The following is a 15,015-nucleotide window of genomic DNA, read 5'->3' on the forward strand; positions in this document are numbered from 1 at the left end:
AACCAGAATTGAAAGAGACACATGTACCCCAATGTTCATCGCAGCACTGTTTATAATAGCTAGGACATGGAAACAACCTAGATGTCCATCAGCAGATGAATGGATAAGAAAGCTGTGGTACATATACACAATGGAGTATTACTCAGCTGTAAAAAAGAATTCATTTGAATCAGTTCTGATGAGATGGATGAAACTGGAGCCGATTATACAGAGTGAAGAAAGCCAGAAAGAAAAACACCAATACAGTATACTAACACATATATATGGAATTTAGGAAGATGGCAATGACGACCCTGTATGCAAGACAGGGAAAGAGACACAGATGTGTATAATGGACTTTTGGACTCAGAGGGAGGGAGAAGGTGGGATGATTTGGGAGAATGACATTCTAACATGTATACTATCATGTAAGAATTGAATCGCCAGTCTATGTCTGATTCAGGATACAGCATGCTTGGGGCTGGTGCATGGGGATGACCCAGAGAGATGTTATGGGGAGGGAGGTGGGAGGGGGGTTCATGTTTGGGAACGCATCATGTAAGAATTAAAGATTTTAAAATTTAAAAAATAAAATTAAAAAAAAAAAAGAAGAAACCCTGGGGAAAATAAAATAAAAAGACTGGCAAAAAAGAAAAAGAAAAAGAAAAAAAAAAATGGGCCAAAGAACTAAACAGACATTTCTCCAAAGAAGACATACAGATGGCTAACAGGCACACGAAAAGATGCTCAGAATCACTCATTATCAGAGAAATGCAAAACCACAATGAGGTACCATCCCATGCCGGTCAGGATGGCTGCTATCAAAAAGATTATAAACAATAAATGCTGGAGAGGGTGTGGAGAAAAGGGCACCCTCTTACACTGTTGGTGGGAATGCAAACTAGTACAGCCACTGCAGAGAACACTGTGGATATTCCTTAAAAAACTGGAAATAGAACTGCTATATGACCCAGCAATGCCACTGCTGCGCATACACACCAAGGAAACCAGAATTGAAGGAGACATGTGTACTCAAATGTTCATCGCAGCACTGTTTACAATAGCCAGGACATGGAAGCAACCTAGATGTCCATCAGCAGACGAATGGATAAGAAAACTGTGGTACATATACACAACGGAATATTACTCAGCTATTTAAAAAAATACATTTGAATCAGTTCTAATGAGGTGGGTGAAACTGGAGCCTATTATACAGAGTGAAGTAAGCCAGAAAGAAAAACACCAATACAGTATATTAACGCATATACATGGAATTTATAAAGATGGTAACAATGATCCTATGTGCAAAACAGCAAAAGAGACACAGATGTAAAGAACAGACTTTTGGACTCTGTGGGAGAAGGCAAGGGTGGGATGATTTGACAGAACAGCAATGAAACATGTATATTACCATATGTGAAATAGATCACCAATCCAGGTTCGATCCATGAGACAGGGCGCTCAGGCCAGGTGCACTGGGACAACCCTGAGGGATGAGATTGGGAGGGAGATAGGAGGGGGCTTCAGGAAGGGGGACGCATGTACATCCATGGCTGATTCATGTCAATGTGTGGCAAAAACCACTACAACATTGTAATTAGCCTCCAATTAAAATCAATTAATTAAAAAATAAATTTATTAAAAAAAAGAAAGTCCTTCTGAACATAATATAAAGAGAGAAAACAAAAAGGAAAAGACTGATATTTAACTTGATGAAAAATCTCCAAAAAAACTGAAACAAATCAAAAGGTAAATGGAAAAACTAGAAAAAATGATCACAGTCACATGACAGGCATAGGACCAATTAAAAACAAAAAAGTGTACAATCTCAGTAGTAAGCAATATTACATAAAACTGGTACATTAAAATTTTTTTCTCAGTGTGGATAACTGAAAACAATTTAGCTATAAACATAATTATTTCATGCAAAAACATTACAGCTGACCCTTGGACAACACTGGGGTTAGGGATGTGAACCCTCTGTGAAATCTAAAGTCCACAGATATGGTCATTTAGCATCGGCCCTCTGTATACGTGGTCCCTCTGCATCTGCAGATTTAACCAACCTCAACAGAAAAAAAAAATCAGTGTGTAAATAAACACAAGCAGTTCAAACCTGCGCTGTTCAAGGGTCAATGTATTACTTAATGATCTGAAATGTTCACCATCTCTGTATGTAACTGAAAAGTGGTTCATGTTAAATTTCTACATTATTGGGGAGATAGTATAAACCCATATAGAAAAGTGGAAGCACAACAAAGTATCAATGATAGTTTTCTTCAGGTGAATGAGATTAGGGTCAGTTTTTCTCCCACTGTATCTGCAAACTGGAGATCATAAATATACCTGTTATCTTCACAGTTAACTGTGAGAATTAGATGAAATAATAAATTTAAGTACTTAATATAATATCTAGCAAATATATATTAAGCCCTCAAATATTTATTTTTGCATTATAAGTTCTTCACTTAGCTATTTCTAACTAAGCTATTCACTTAGTTATTTCTAGAATTTTTACAAATGGCACTTTTTAAAACAGAAAATCTTACTGTTATAAGGTACACTCATTTTTTATGAAGTGTTATATTTCATTAAATAAAGTTTAAAATTATCCTCTAAATAGATTATACTAAAATGAAAATTAAAAGGTATATAAATCTATGTCCACAAGGGATCTGTAGTCTACAAACAACAAATAAAAATGTGCTGTGTGAAATGTGCCATAAGAAAACCAAAATGCTACAAGATATAGAGAAAAAAGGCAAGATCATATCCAGGTTTTCTGTGTTTGGGGCTGGAACAGGGAAATGAGAAAAAACATCAGGGTAGATGACATGTGAAATGAACCTTGAGCAAAGCTGGGAACGATTCAGCATTGTGACAGGAGTGCTCTGATCTGGCTAGAAGAAAAAACTGGAAAGAGTATGACTAAAGTTATTTAGGCTGAAGCTACACTGTAGAACAATGCTTTCAAACTTATTTGACAGTGACCCACGTTAAGGAATGTTTTACATCATGACTCAATACATAAACATGTCAGTGTATGTATATATATTTGTATTTATGTACATAAACATGTACACTGGAACAAATGTCATAAAATATGAAAAGATGTCATATATGCTGATGACTTTTTTTTGAGAGTGCTAGTAGCAACCTACTAAATTTATTTTAGGACTGGTTAAATGGATTGGGACTCTTCATTTGAAAAGCTTGAGGGCTTTAGTAAATGATTTAACAGCCACTGAAGCTTAAGTACATGGTGTGGCAGGATGGAAGTCTTACTCTTTAAAAAGTCATCTATTAACAGTGTATAAGATAAATTACCTAGAATTAGAAGGCAGGAGGCAGGAAGTCTTATTAGGTTACTGAAATAATACCAGTAAGAGATAATGAGATTCTAAATAAGAGAAATGTAAAGTGGAAGAGAAGATATATCTGAGAACTATTTCAGAGATTAAAAATTCCCAAACTTTGAGAAACAGAAAAGTGAAAAGGGAGATTCACAGTCAGAATATCTGGATAAAATGACAAAACCCCAAACAGAAATGATGAAGTCAAGTTGAATGCTTGGTTTGGGAAGTAAATGATGACCTCACGTTTCAGCATAGTGAGCCTAAGGTATTCACAGAACAACAGAGTGAAATACGCTACAAAGGCAGTTAATAAAACAGAGCCCTAAAGGCCATTAGAGGGAATGCCAGTGAAGCTGCGGGCTTCCCTGATGGCTCAGATGGTAAAGAGCCCACCTGCAATGTAGGAGACCTGGGTTCAACCCCTGGGTCAGGGAGATCCCCTGGAGAAGGGATTGGCTACCTACTTCAGTATTTTTGCCTGGAGAATCCCATGGACAGAGGAGCCTGATGGGCTACAGAGTCCATGGGGTCGCAAAGTTGGACATGACTGAAGTGACTCAGCACGCATACACACGCACACACAACACAATGAAGCTGTGGCGAAGTTAGTAACTTCATATCCTGCTGCCAGAAGACAATGTTGATACATATCAAGAGCAATACAGGTGTTTACATGCTTTGATGCAACTACTATTTTTAAGAATGTATTTATTCCAAGGACAAATTCATCAAAAAAGTAAATAGATGAATATATTCAATGAATACCAGGTGACCAAACAACCTAGGTGTTCAGTAATAGGGTAATAGGGCTTCCCTGGTGGTCCAGTGATTAAGAATCTGCCTGCCAATGCAGATGACATGGGTTTGATCCCTGGTCTGGGAAGATCTCAAATGCCTTGGAACAACTAAACCAGTGTGCCATAACTATTGAGCCTGTGCCCTAGGTCCCTGGTATAATTACTAAGCCCAAGTACCTAAAGCCTGTGCCCTGCAGAAGAAAAGCCACCACAATGAGAAGCCTGCGCACCATAGTGTTACAAACAGTGACCCCTGCTCATTGCAACTAGAGAAAGCCCATTTGTGCGGTAACAAAGACCCACAGAGCCAAAATAAATAAAACAATAAACCTTAAAAAAAACTTACAGAAAATAGTTTAAAAAAATAGTAATGAACAATTACAGAATGTTGACTTGACAGAATATAACTTCAGTTTAGAAAAGGGGATACAAAAACTATATTCCTTACTGTTAGTTATTTTAAAAATACCTATGCATGTAGTGTTTTAAAAGTACTATACAAAATGTATAGTACTGGAAAAGTACTATACAAAAATGAAACCAAATGTTAAAGACTGATTGAATTAGCGTGGATGTATTTTTCACCTTTAAAAATTTCTGGTACACTAATACACAGTTTAAAATGATTTTAATGTTTGCAAAAAGGGTTTCCCTGAAAAAGGAGTGTGAGGAGGAGAGGAAGGAGGTAGATAAAAAAAGAGTATTTTTAAACGGCCTCAAATATTCCTTTTTCCCCCACTATACTCAATGACATGACAAAATACTCAACTTTTTTACTTATGAAAAATTTTACATGTGCCAAAGAATATATAAATTGACATGGCAAGTAAAAAGAAAAACAAACTAATATGCAGATTATATAAACATTACCAATATTTTGGCATCCCCCACATTTCTCTCCCCAATCGTATCCTTTCCCCCATTGCTGAGACTATCCTCTATTATGAATTTGTGTTTGTCACTCTCTTCATTATTAATAGTCTTTTACAACATACAGATGTATCCCTGAGCAATCAGTTAAACTTTCTATTTTTTGAAATTTATATAAACTGTATCAAACTATTACTATTTGGTAACTTGCTTATTTCATTAAAGATTATGTTTTTGATATTCATTCATGTTGTTATGTATTGCTATAATTCATTCATTTCTTCTACTGACTTTGTTGTCACAAACAACTGAGCTTGAATCATTCTTCTTGAACATGTCTCCAGGGTATAATCTAAGGCAGAATTTCTAGAACACACAGTCTACCCATCATCTTCAACTGTAAAAGTTGATGCCACATTGTTCTCCAAAATGGCTACACCAAGTGAAAGTACTACTAGTAATCTGTTCTTGCTCTTCTACATCCTCACCATACTGCCTATTGTCTGATTCCCATCACTAGTCTTCACCTTCCTTCAGTTATTCCTAGGCACTGCAGTGAAATTATTATTACCATGTAGAACTTTGTCTTCTGCTCAAAAACTTTAAAAAATTCTTTTTTATCTCCTGACTAAATCATAAATCAGGCTTTTAAGTAATCCTTCCAAACCCACTGTGCCAAACTTAAACTACACTCCTCAATGAATCTTGTCTTAAACTGGTTTATACTTTATTGCCTCAATCCTTTTATTCACAGCATTCCAGCTTCTCCTCCCTCACCTCTGCATGTTCAAATTCTACTGTCCTTTATATTCCAATTCAAAAATTATTTTCTCCTAAGAAAGCCATCTCTCATCTCTATTCCTATGAATTACCTTTTTTTAACTTTCCACTTTTCCTACCTTGTATAAAAACAATGATCTTTATCAAGCACATGCTGTGTACAAATGCTCTAATATTTTATACCATGATTGCTAACTTTCATAACAACAGTGCATGAAAGGCAGGTAATTTCATTCCAACATAACAGAGCTGACAAGCTGCAGTGCTGTATTTTGTGTTATTAGGCTTCTTTGATTTCAGAGACTATATTCTCTTTCTACTACACTGACTGTCACTTTGACTTAAAAATATCATTAACATTGATTAATAATTTAACTTATGTGTAAATTTTGCTCTACAAAAGATGTGAAACACCTAATTACTTGCTCAAGTATATTAATATCATTCTTACAATGATGTGAGATGGCTTAAAGAATAAGATATAAACCACAAAGGGAAAAATCAAAATCAACGTAAAAAGAGGAAACAAATACACTACCTATAAATGATAACATGGTTGCTTGCATTGTACACGAAATTTGACAGTCAAGGCTACTCAGGAAAACACCAAATTTAATTCAGTGCTAGAAAGGACAAAGCTCACAAGTACCTGAGGGCAGGCAAGAATGTCCCATACTAAGCTGAAAATAAATTTTCATGTCATACAGTGTTTTTATAAAGTGATATTACTGCTGCATTGGAATAAAAAATTCTTAAGAGTCTGGCTCCATCTGTGTGTCCTATATAACAACACAGTTTAAGCGTTTAATTTGTTGAATGACTGAATTTATCAGAGGAAACAAAAAACGAACGTCCACTGAAGACAGTACAAGGATGGAAAATGGGCTTTTCAATGTGAAATAGCCACTGGAAGGAATTTACTAAAGTCAGAAAAAAATGAATCAAACCACCATTAACTAGAAATGAGGATATGGCAAAAGTTACACAGCACTGATTTACAGAAGAGAATATAAATGGGAAAGAGTATTGTCCAGCAATACCTGGTTAGGGAGAAATTAAATTGTAATAGAGAAGGCAGACAGGACTGTGAAAGCAAATGCTGCATACTGACATGAAGGGAATGCCAGAAAATCAAGGAAGTAATGGAAAGCGTTCATGGGGACATGACTGAAATTATTTACTACAAGCTCTAGGCTGAGAAGATAGTTACTGATAGACTAGAGGGCAAAAGAAGGTAAAAAACAGATTCATAGTTTAAAAGGAAGTAAAATAGAAGACTGGTGGATTATGGTGGGAAAAATAAATGCAAACTCAGAGGTCTCTATTTGATATCTTTTGGGTTTTTTTTCTGTATTTTTCCGAACAGTATCTTAAAATGTGAGTACCATTCTTAGCTTGTGAGCCTTACAAAATCAGACTGCAGACCAACTATAGTTTGTAACCCCTGGTTTGCAGGACAAAATTCTAACTTCTTATTTTCACATCAAAAGACATTTATAACCTAATTCCAATTCATTTCTCTAATCATGTTATCCTACACTCACTTAAGTCTTTACTTCTTAGATGCATAATTTTTCAGTTTCCTGAATATTCAGTCTAAAGGCTTTTCATTGCTCTGGGCCATTGCTCTTGCAGTTCCCTTAGGTTTTTCTCTATTTCTCAGTTTATACAGTTATTTGCATTCAAATCCATTGCAAATGTCACTTCTTTATATACCTTTCCCAACTACCCAAGGAGTGGTCTATTATCTTTTCTATTTAAAAACTTTTTTTTTTAATTTTTCCTCTCCCTCTTAAATCCTTCATCATGCTGAGTGATATTCTCTTTACAGTCTACTTCCTCCTATCCCCAACTACCCTGAGTGTCTAAGTCAAGGATGGTCTTAACCATCTTGATATTCCCACTCCCCGATACAGATGCCTAACAATACTGAGCACTATAGCACATGCTCAATAAATATTAACCAATTAATGAAGTACCTCACACTTTTTAATATAAATATCTATGTGTAATAATGACTAAGATAATACACTAAAACTATAGTTTTATACAATCATAATTGAATTCCACTGTTTACATCTTTAAAAAATGAAAAATAATTTCACTGTGATTTTCAGAGAATTTTCTATTTTACATGCCTGGTTGTGTTCATGAGCTGTGTAATTATCTGTTCCATTATATTCTGTAAGCTGTTCTCTTCTTTTTTCTCTAGTAAGAATTTTATGAACATCATCTTCCAGTCTATTGAAGAATCCTCCATCATGTGACAAAGTCTGAGAAGAACTCAATTCCTGTCAAAAATGAATCAAGATTCACTATCAACACAAAAGTGCACACATTTAATAAACCTAGTTGGCCACTAGAAGCATGGAAAATGAAAGAAAAATTATAATTAAGAGACAAATCAACCATCTGATTCTTCTCTATCTTCAGGTGATAATCAGCAGAAACACATATGCAAATGTCCTTTTCTTTACATTTTTTGAGTTGGGTAATTGCTTTATTTTTAAATTATTTTTATACATGTACCATACAATTTATCCATTTAATTAATTAGCACAATTATGTTTTAATATACTCATAGAGTTGTATAGCCATAACCCACTCAAAAAGTTTCATCAGCCCAAAAAGAAACCCACAACTTACTAGCATCATCTCCCATTCTCTCCTAATTCCTGACCCCTCAGTTGTTCTCTAGGCAACACTGATCTACTTTCTGTTTGTATAGATTCGGCTATTCTGGATATCTGATATAAATGGAATCATATAGTATAAGGTCTTTTGTGACTGACTTCTTTCACTTAGCAAAATGTTTTCAAGGTTCATCCATATTATAGCATCTATCAGCACTTCATTCCTTACTGCCAAATAATATCCCATTAATGGATAGACCATATTTTATTTCTCCATTCATCAGTTGATGGACATTTGAATTGTTCCTTCTTTTGGGTACTGTGAATATTGCTGCTATAAACATTCATGCAGGTTTTTGTGTGGACATGTTTTCAGATCTCTTATATATTCAGGTATATATCTGTAAGTAGATTTTCTGGGATGTATGGTAGCTCTGTGTAACCATTTGAAAAACTGCCAAATAGTTTTCCAAAGTGACTGTACTATTTTACAGCCTATCAGTGTACTAGTGTATGAGGGTTCTAATTTCACCACATTCTCACCAACACTTGTTATTATGCATCTCTTTATATTATAAAGACTTCAGTGAGTGTGAAGTGTGTGTGAATGAGATTCATTGTGGTTCTGAATTGTACTTCTCTGATGGCTAATTGTGCTAAGTATCTTTTCATGTGCTTACTGGACATTGGTATATCTTTTTGGAAAAATATTTATTCAGATATTTTGCCCAAGTTTTAATTGGGTTACTTTTTATTTCTGAGTTGCAGGAGTTCTTTATATATTCTAAAAACAACATGACTTGCACATACTTTCTCCCATTCTGTGCCTTGTCTTTTCACATTCTTGATATGAAAAGTATCCTTGGTATCACAGAAGTTTTACTTTTGACAAAGTCCAATTTATCCAAGAAATCACTGCCCAACTCAGGGTCACCAAGATTTACTTCTACATTTTCTTCTAAGAGCTTTTGCATGTAGCTACCTAGTATTATTTGTTAAGAAGATTATTATTTTCCCATTGAACTTGTCTTGACATTCTTGTTCAAAATTAATTCAACATAAATATTAAAGCTTCTTTCTAGACTCAACTTTACTCTGTCAACCTACATGTCTACCCTTATGCCATACCACACTGCCTTAACTACTCTAGCCTTGTATTACTATTTGAAAACAATTTTTACATATATTTTACACATGAATGATAAAGAGATGATTTTATCACAATCTACTCAACTATGTAAAATTACAGATTTTATATTTCTCTAAGAAAAGTATCATTTCCTTTCCTGTCATAAGACAGACTGAAGAAAATGCTCCTTTCTCTCTTATAGGTTTTCCCTATGTCCCACATTCTTGAGCTTTAATATTCCCTATTGTACCCATTTCAATTATATTTGTGAGCAAATAACCCAACAGTTCAATGACTGTCCATCCTCTTCCTTTTACATTATCTTTTAAAAAGAGTTTGAAAGAAAAAAAACTTAATTATCAGTGCTTAATATATACAAATGATATTTAAAATGCTTGTAGGTGAAGGTGAAGGTGAAGTCGCTGAGTCGTGTCCAACTCTTTGCGACCCCATGGACTGTAGCCTACCAGGCTCCTCCGTCCAGGGGATTCTCCAGGAAAGAATACTGGAGTGGGTTGCCATTTTCTTCTCCAGGGGATCTTCCCAACCCAAGAATTGAATCCAGGTCTTCTACACTGGAGGCAGATGCTTTAACCTCTGAGCCACCAGGGAATACAAAATGCTTGTAGAGTACTTTATATTTCAAAACACTTACAGAAACATCCCTTTATTTGAATCTCATTAACATCATTAAGAAACTGATAGAGCAAGAATAATTTCCCCAGAAAATAATAATGGTCACAAGAAGTTTAACTTACCCACTAGTGATTCTCCTGCTAAGTGGTATAGACAGAACTCTAAATCTGCTTCATAAAATACTTCCAGTATATTCTGATAACGTTTCATTTTAAAGCAATGAATACAACAATGCTTAAAACACTGTTGAGCTTCCATGCGGGCTTCCCTAGTGGCTCAGATGCTAAAGCGTCTGTCTGCAATGCAGGAGACCCAGGTTTGATCCCTGGGTTGGGAAGAGCCCCTGGAGAAGGAAATGGCAGCCCACTCCAGTATTCTTGCCTTTGTTGTTGTTGTTTATTTGCTAAGTTGTGTCTAACTTTTTTGTGACCCCAAGGACTTTAGCATGCCAGGCTCCTCTGTCCATGGGATTTTCAGATAAGAATACTGGAGTGAGTTGCCATTTCCTACTTCAGGGGATCTTCCTGACCCAGGAATCAAACTGCCTCTCCCACACTGCAAGTAGATTCTTTACTGCTGAGCCACTGGGAAAGTCAGGTATAGCATAATGATGGTAACTAATCAGCCTCTGGATTTCACTACTTTAAAGACTGCAGCGCCAATCTTTTTGTCCTGTATTTTTTGATAGCTACTGATTAAGAAGAGGTGGCAAGAATACACAGAAGAACTGTACAAAAAAGATTGTCACAACCCAGATAATCACGATGGTGTGATCACTCACCTAGAACCAGACATCCTGGAACGTGAAGTCAAGTGGGCCTTAGAAAGCATCACTACGAATAAAGCTAGCGGAGGTGATGGAATTCCAGCTCAGCTACTTCAAATCCTGAGAGATGATGCTGTGAAAGTGCTGCACTCAGTATGCCAGCAAATTTGGAAAACTCAGCAGTGGCCACAGGTCTGGAAAAGGTCAGTTTTCATTCCAATCCCAAAGAAAGGCAATGCCAAAGAATGCTCAAACTACCGCACAATTGCACTCATCTCATATGCTAGTAAAGTAACGCTCAAAATTCTTCAAGCCAGGCTTCAGCAATACGTGAACCATGAACTTCCAGATGTTCAAGTTGGTTTTAGAAAAGGCAGAGAAACCAGAGATCAAACTGCCAACATCCACTGGATCATCAAAAAAACTAGAGAGTCCAGAAAAACATCTATTTGTGCTTTACTGACCATGCCAAAGCCTTTGACTGTCTGGATCACAATAAACTGTGGAAAATTCTGAAAGAGATGGGAATACCAGACCACCTGACCTGCCTCTTGAGAAATCTATATGCAGGTCAGGAAGCAACAGTTAGAACTGGACATGAAACAACAGACTGGTTCCAAATAGGAAAAGGAGTATGTCAAGGCTGTATATTGTCACCCTGCTTGTTTAACTTATATGCAAAGTGAAAGTGAAAGTGAAAGTGAAGTCGCTCAGTCATGTCCGACTCTTTGCGACCCCGTGGACTGTAGCCCACCAGGCTCCTCTGTCCATGGGATTCTCCAGGCAAGAATACTGGAGTGGATTGCCATTTCCTTCTCCAGGGGAATCTTCCCGACCCAGGGATCGAACCCAGGTCTCCCGCATTGCAGGCAGACGCTTTAACCTCTGAGCCACCAGGGAAGCAGTACATCATGAGAAATGCTGGGCTGGAAGAAGCACAAGCTGGAATCAAGATTGCCAGGAGAAATCTCAATAACCTCAGATATGCAGATGACACCACCCTTATGGCAGAAAGTGAAGAGGAACTAAAAAGCCTCTTGATGAAAGTGAAAGTGGAGAGTGAAAAAGTTGGCTTAAAGCTTAACATTTAGAAAACGAAGATTATGGCATCTGGTCCCATCACTTCATGGCAAACAGATGGGGAAACAGTGTCAGACTTTATTTTGGGGGGCTCAAAATCACTGCAGATGGTGACTGCAGCCATGAAATTAAAAGACGCTTACTCCTTGGAAGGAAAGTTATGACCAATCTAGACAGCATATTAAAAAGCAGAGACATTACTTTGCCAACAAGGTCTGTCTAGTCAAGGCTATGGTTTTTCCAGTAGTCATGCATGAATGTGAGAGTTGGACTGTGAAGAAGGCTGAGTGCCAAAGAATTGATGCTTTTGAACTGTGGTGTTGGAAAAGACTCTTGCAAGTCCCTTTGACTGCAAGGAGATCCAACCAGTCCATTCTAAAGGAGATCATTCCTGGGTGTTCTTTGGAAGGACTCCAATACTTTGGCCACCTTATGTGAAGAGTTGACTCATTTGAAGAGACTCTGAGGCTGGGAGGGGTTGGGGGCAGGAGGAGAAGGGGACAAGAGAGGATAAGATGGCTGGACTGCATCACCAACTTGATGCACATGAGTTTGGGTGAACTCCGGGAGTTGGTGATGGACAGGGAGGCCTGGTGTGCTGCGATTCATGGGGTCGCAGAGTCAGACACGACTGAGTGACTGAACTGAACTGAACTGAACCAAACCATTACCAGCATGCCTATCCCAAATTTTGTCCTTGATTTTTTTTTTTAGTGAGGCATAAACTTTCTTTTCAGCCTAAGGACAGAAGTTCTCAAAAGACACCTTGATAGGAAACTAGAGAAATGAAACAAAAATAAATAAACACATACCACCCCACCTCTCACAACATGCACACCTCAAAAAAAAAAAAAAATGCAGCAAGTGTAAGAACACATATTCTTTAATAAGCCTAGACAATTCAATGTCAATTTTCTGTCCAAATAACCAAAATTAGAACTTTTCATTTAATTTTATAAGCCTCCAATTATTAAACACTAATAGCAAGTCAGAAGAGAAAAAGACTGGCAAACACAAAATACGAAAACATCTATTCCAGCCACAGAAGATAACTAAGTTATGTATGTACGAGAAACAGAAAAAATAAGAGAATAACTGCCCTTAAGCTCAAAACCTCTGAAAAAGTTATTTTGGAGTAGAAACTGCATGATTTACCTCAGAATATGCAAATTTAAAAGTCATATTGTCAAAGTTACTCCTCCCCAACAAAGACTTACGTATAGGCTAGAATCCAGAAATTAAGGTTAAAAGCATAAACGCTGGTAATTTCCACAAAATGTTTAGAATAGTTTCAGAGTGATATGACACAAGCATTTAGAATAAAATGAGAGTGTTATATTTTGGTTTGTTTGTGATATACATATGGTAAAAGTAATTTCCTCCCTTTGGGGTCCTTCTCTTTCCCTTGAGGAATCAGTTGAAATTTAATTCTTTTGGTTAAAAGAAATTTTAGATGGAATCAAAAATGTAAAGGGATGTCAGAACCTTTAATATGTATATACACATATAACACATCCCTGTATCTATACACATAAGTATATATACATATGTCTTCTGTCATCCACACTTACGATTGCCACACAGCCCATGAGGAGCCTCAGGTAGCTACCCTCAGTGCTACCAGGTAACTCCAGTGATTCATCCACTGCAGCAGAGTAAGTGTTCTCTTCCCCACAACATTTTCCTGGCAGAGTCAATTACAATTTAACTAAAATTTTGAGCACCTATTATGTGTCAAGAATATAATTAAAAAGACAGTATGGTATTTGTTCAAGTTATAGCTGTATAGATCATTGGAACAAAATTGACAGACAGGACATAAACCTTCACATTTATGGTTAATTTTTCACGAAAACATCAAGGCACTTCATTAAAGAAATAAAATTGTTTTAAACAAATGATTCTAGGAAAACTGGATACAGACATGCAAAAACTGAATGTGAACTGTTCACATTACACATAAAAATTAACTCAAAATTAGATCATGGAGAAGATTCTGTGAAGATGGCAGAGTAGGAAGCACCAGAACCCTGAGTCCTCACATAGACAATAATTGCACTGGCAGAATCTGTCTGATTTTGACACAACTATTTTGGAACTGTGAAGTCTGTTGAAGGCTTGCAAATTTCAGGGGAACACTTGGGTGGTATATTGCAGTAAAGTTTGGTCAATTTTATATCTCAGTACAGTAGCAACTACCCATCCACCACCCTTAGTGATGTGGCAGAGAGCTGTGTGCATATTCCTGGAGTAGCTTGGACACAACTTATGGGAGCCAGGATGGGCAGAAAGGAACTTCTCCTCCAAATAATGGGGATCTGTACTCTGGTCACTAATTATTGTTTCTCATCACAGAGATGCAGACCAAGAGAAGGACAGATAGGCAGCCATTGTTGCTGTACTTCCCCCTCATTGTTGTAAGACCCTCCCCCTCCAGCTGAAGTGACTTCCAGTGGATTTAAAAGGCTAGTCCTCTCCCCACACCCACTTCAGTTTTTGCTTTTCCAATTTTGAGAACCAGACATTAAAAAACAAGCCACTAAAAAACAACTGCCTATAAGGGGAAAATTAGAAAGTGACTACAAATACCTAAGGAAAGGCTCATTAAATATCTAAGACATTAAGCTTACATGTTATGTTGTTCTGTGAAACAGACACCTGATAACAAAAAAACAAAACAAAACAAAACAAAATAGTAATAAGAAAACACCAATCCCCGGAAGGTGGAGAATCTGATTTCCAAAGTTATCACATTACTACACTCAAATGTTAGACTCAGTACTAGATTCATATTCCACAAAAAAATCACAAGGCATAAAAGAAACAGGAATGTATAAACCATTGAAAGGAAAAAAAAATTAATATAAACTATTCCTGGAAAAGACTTATTTATGGCAGTTATATTCGACAAAGACTTTTAAGCAATGTGTGAACAAAATGGAAATATAAATAGAGATTAAAAAACTTAAAAGATACCAAAAAGAAATTC

General features: G+C 36.6%; 1 protein-coding gene across 4 annotated transcripts in view; it reads right to left on the bottom strand.

Moving 5' to 3' along the window:
* GKAP1 (G kinase anchoring protein 1) overlaps positions 1-15,015 on the bottom strand; it is a 98,371-nt gene that overhangs the window by 25,964 nt on the left and 57,392 nt on the right. For 3 of the 4 annotated variants that reach the window (XM_018052412.1, XM_018052413.1, XM_018052414.1), the window contains exon 8: positions 7,921-8,073. The exons of the other annotated variant lie outside the window; for it this stretch is intronic. In XM_018052412.1, coding sequence (XP_017907901.1) covers positions 7,921-8,073 — 153 coding nt within the window. The remainder of the gene's footprint in view (positions 1-7,920; positions 8,074-15,015) is intronic. 4 annotated transcript variants of the gene reach the window in all.

Source organism: Capra hircus, chromosome 8, assembly GCF_001704415.2.
Source record: "Capra hircus breed San Clemente chromosome 8, ASM170441v1, whole genome shotgun sequence".
Taxonomy (NCBI): Eukaryota; Metazoa; Chordata; class Mammalia; order Artiodactyla; family Bovidae; genus Capra; species Capra hircus.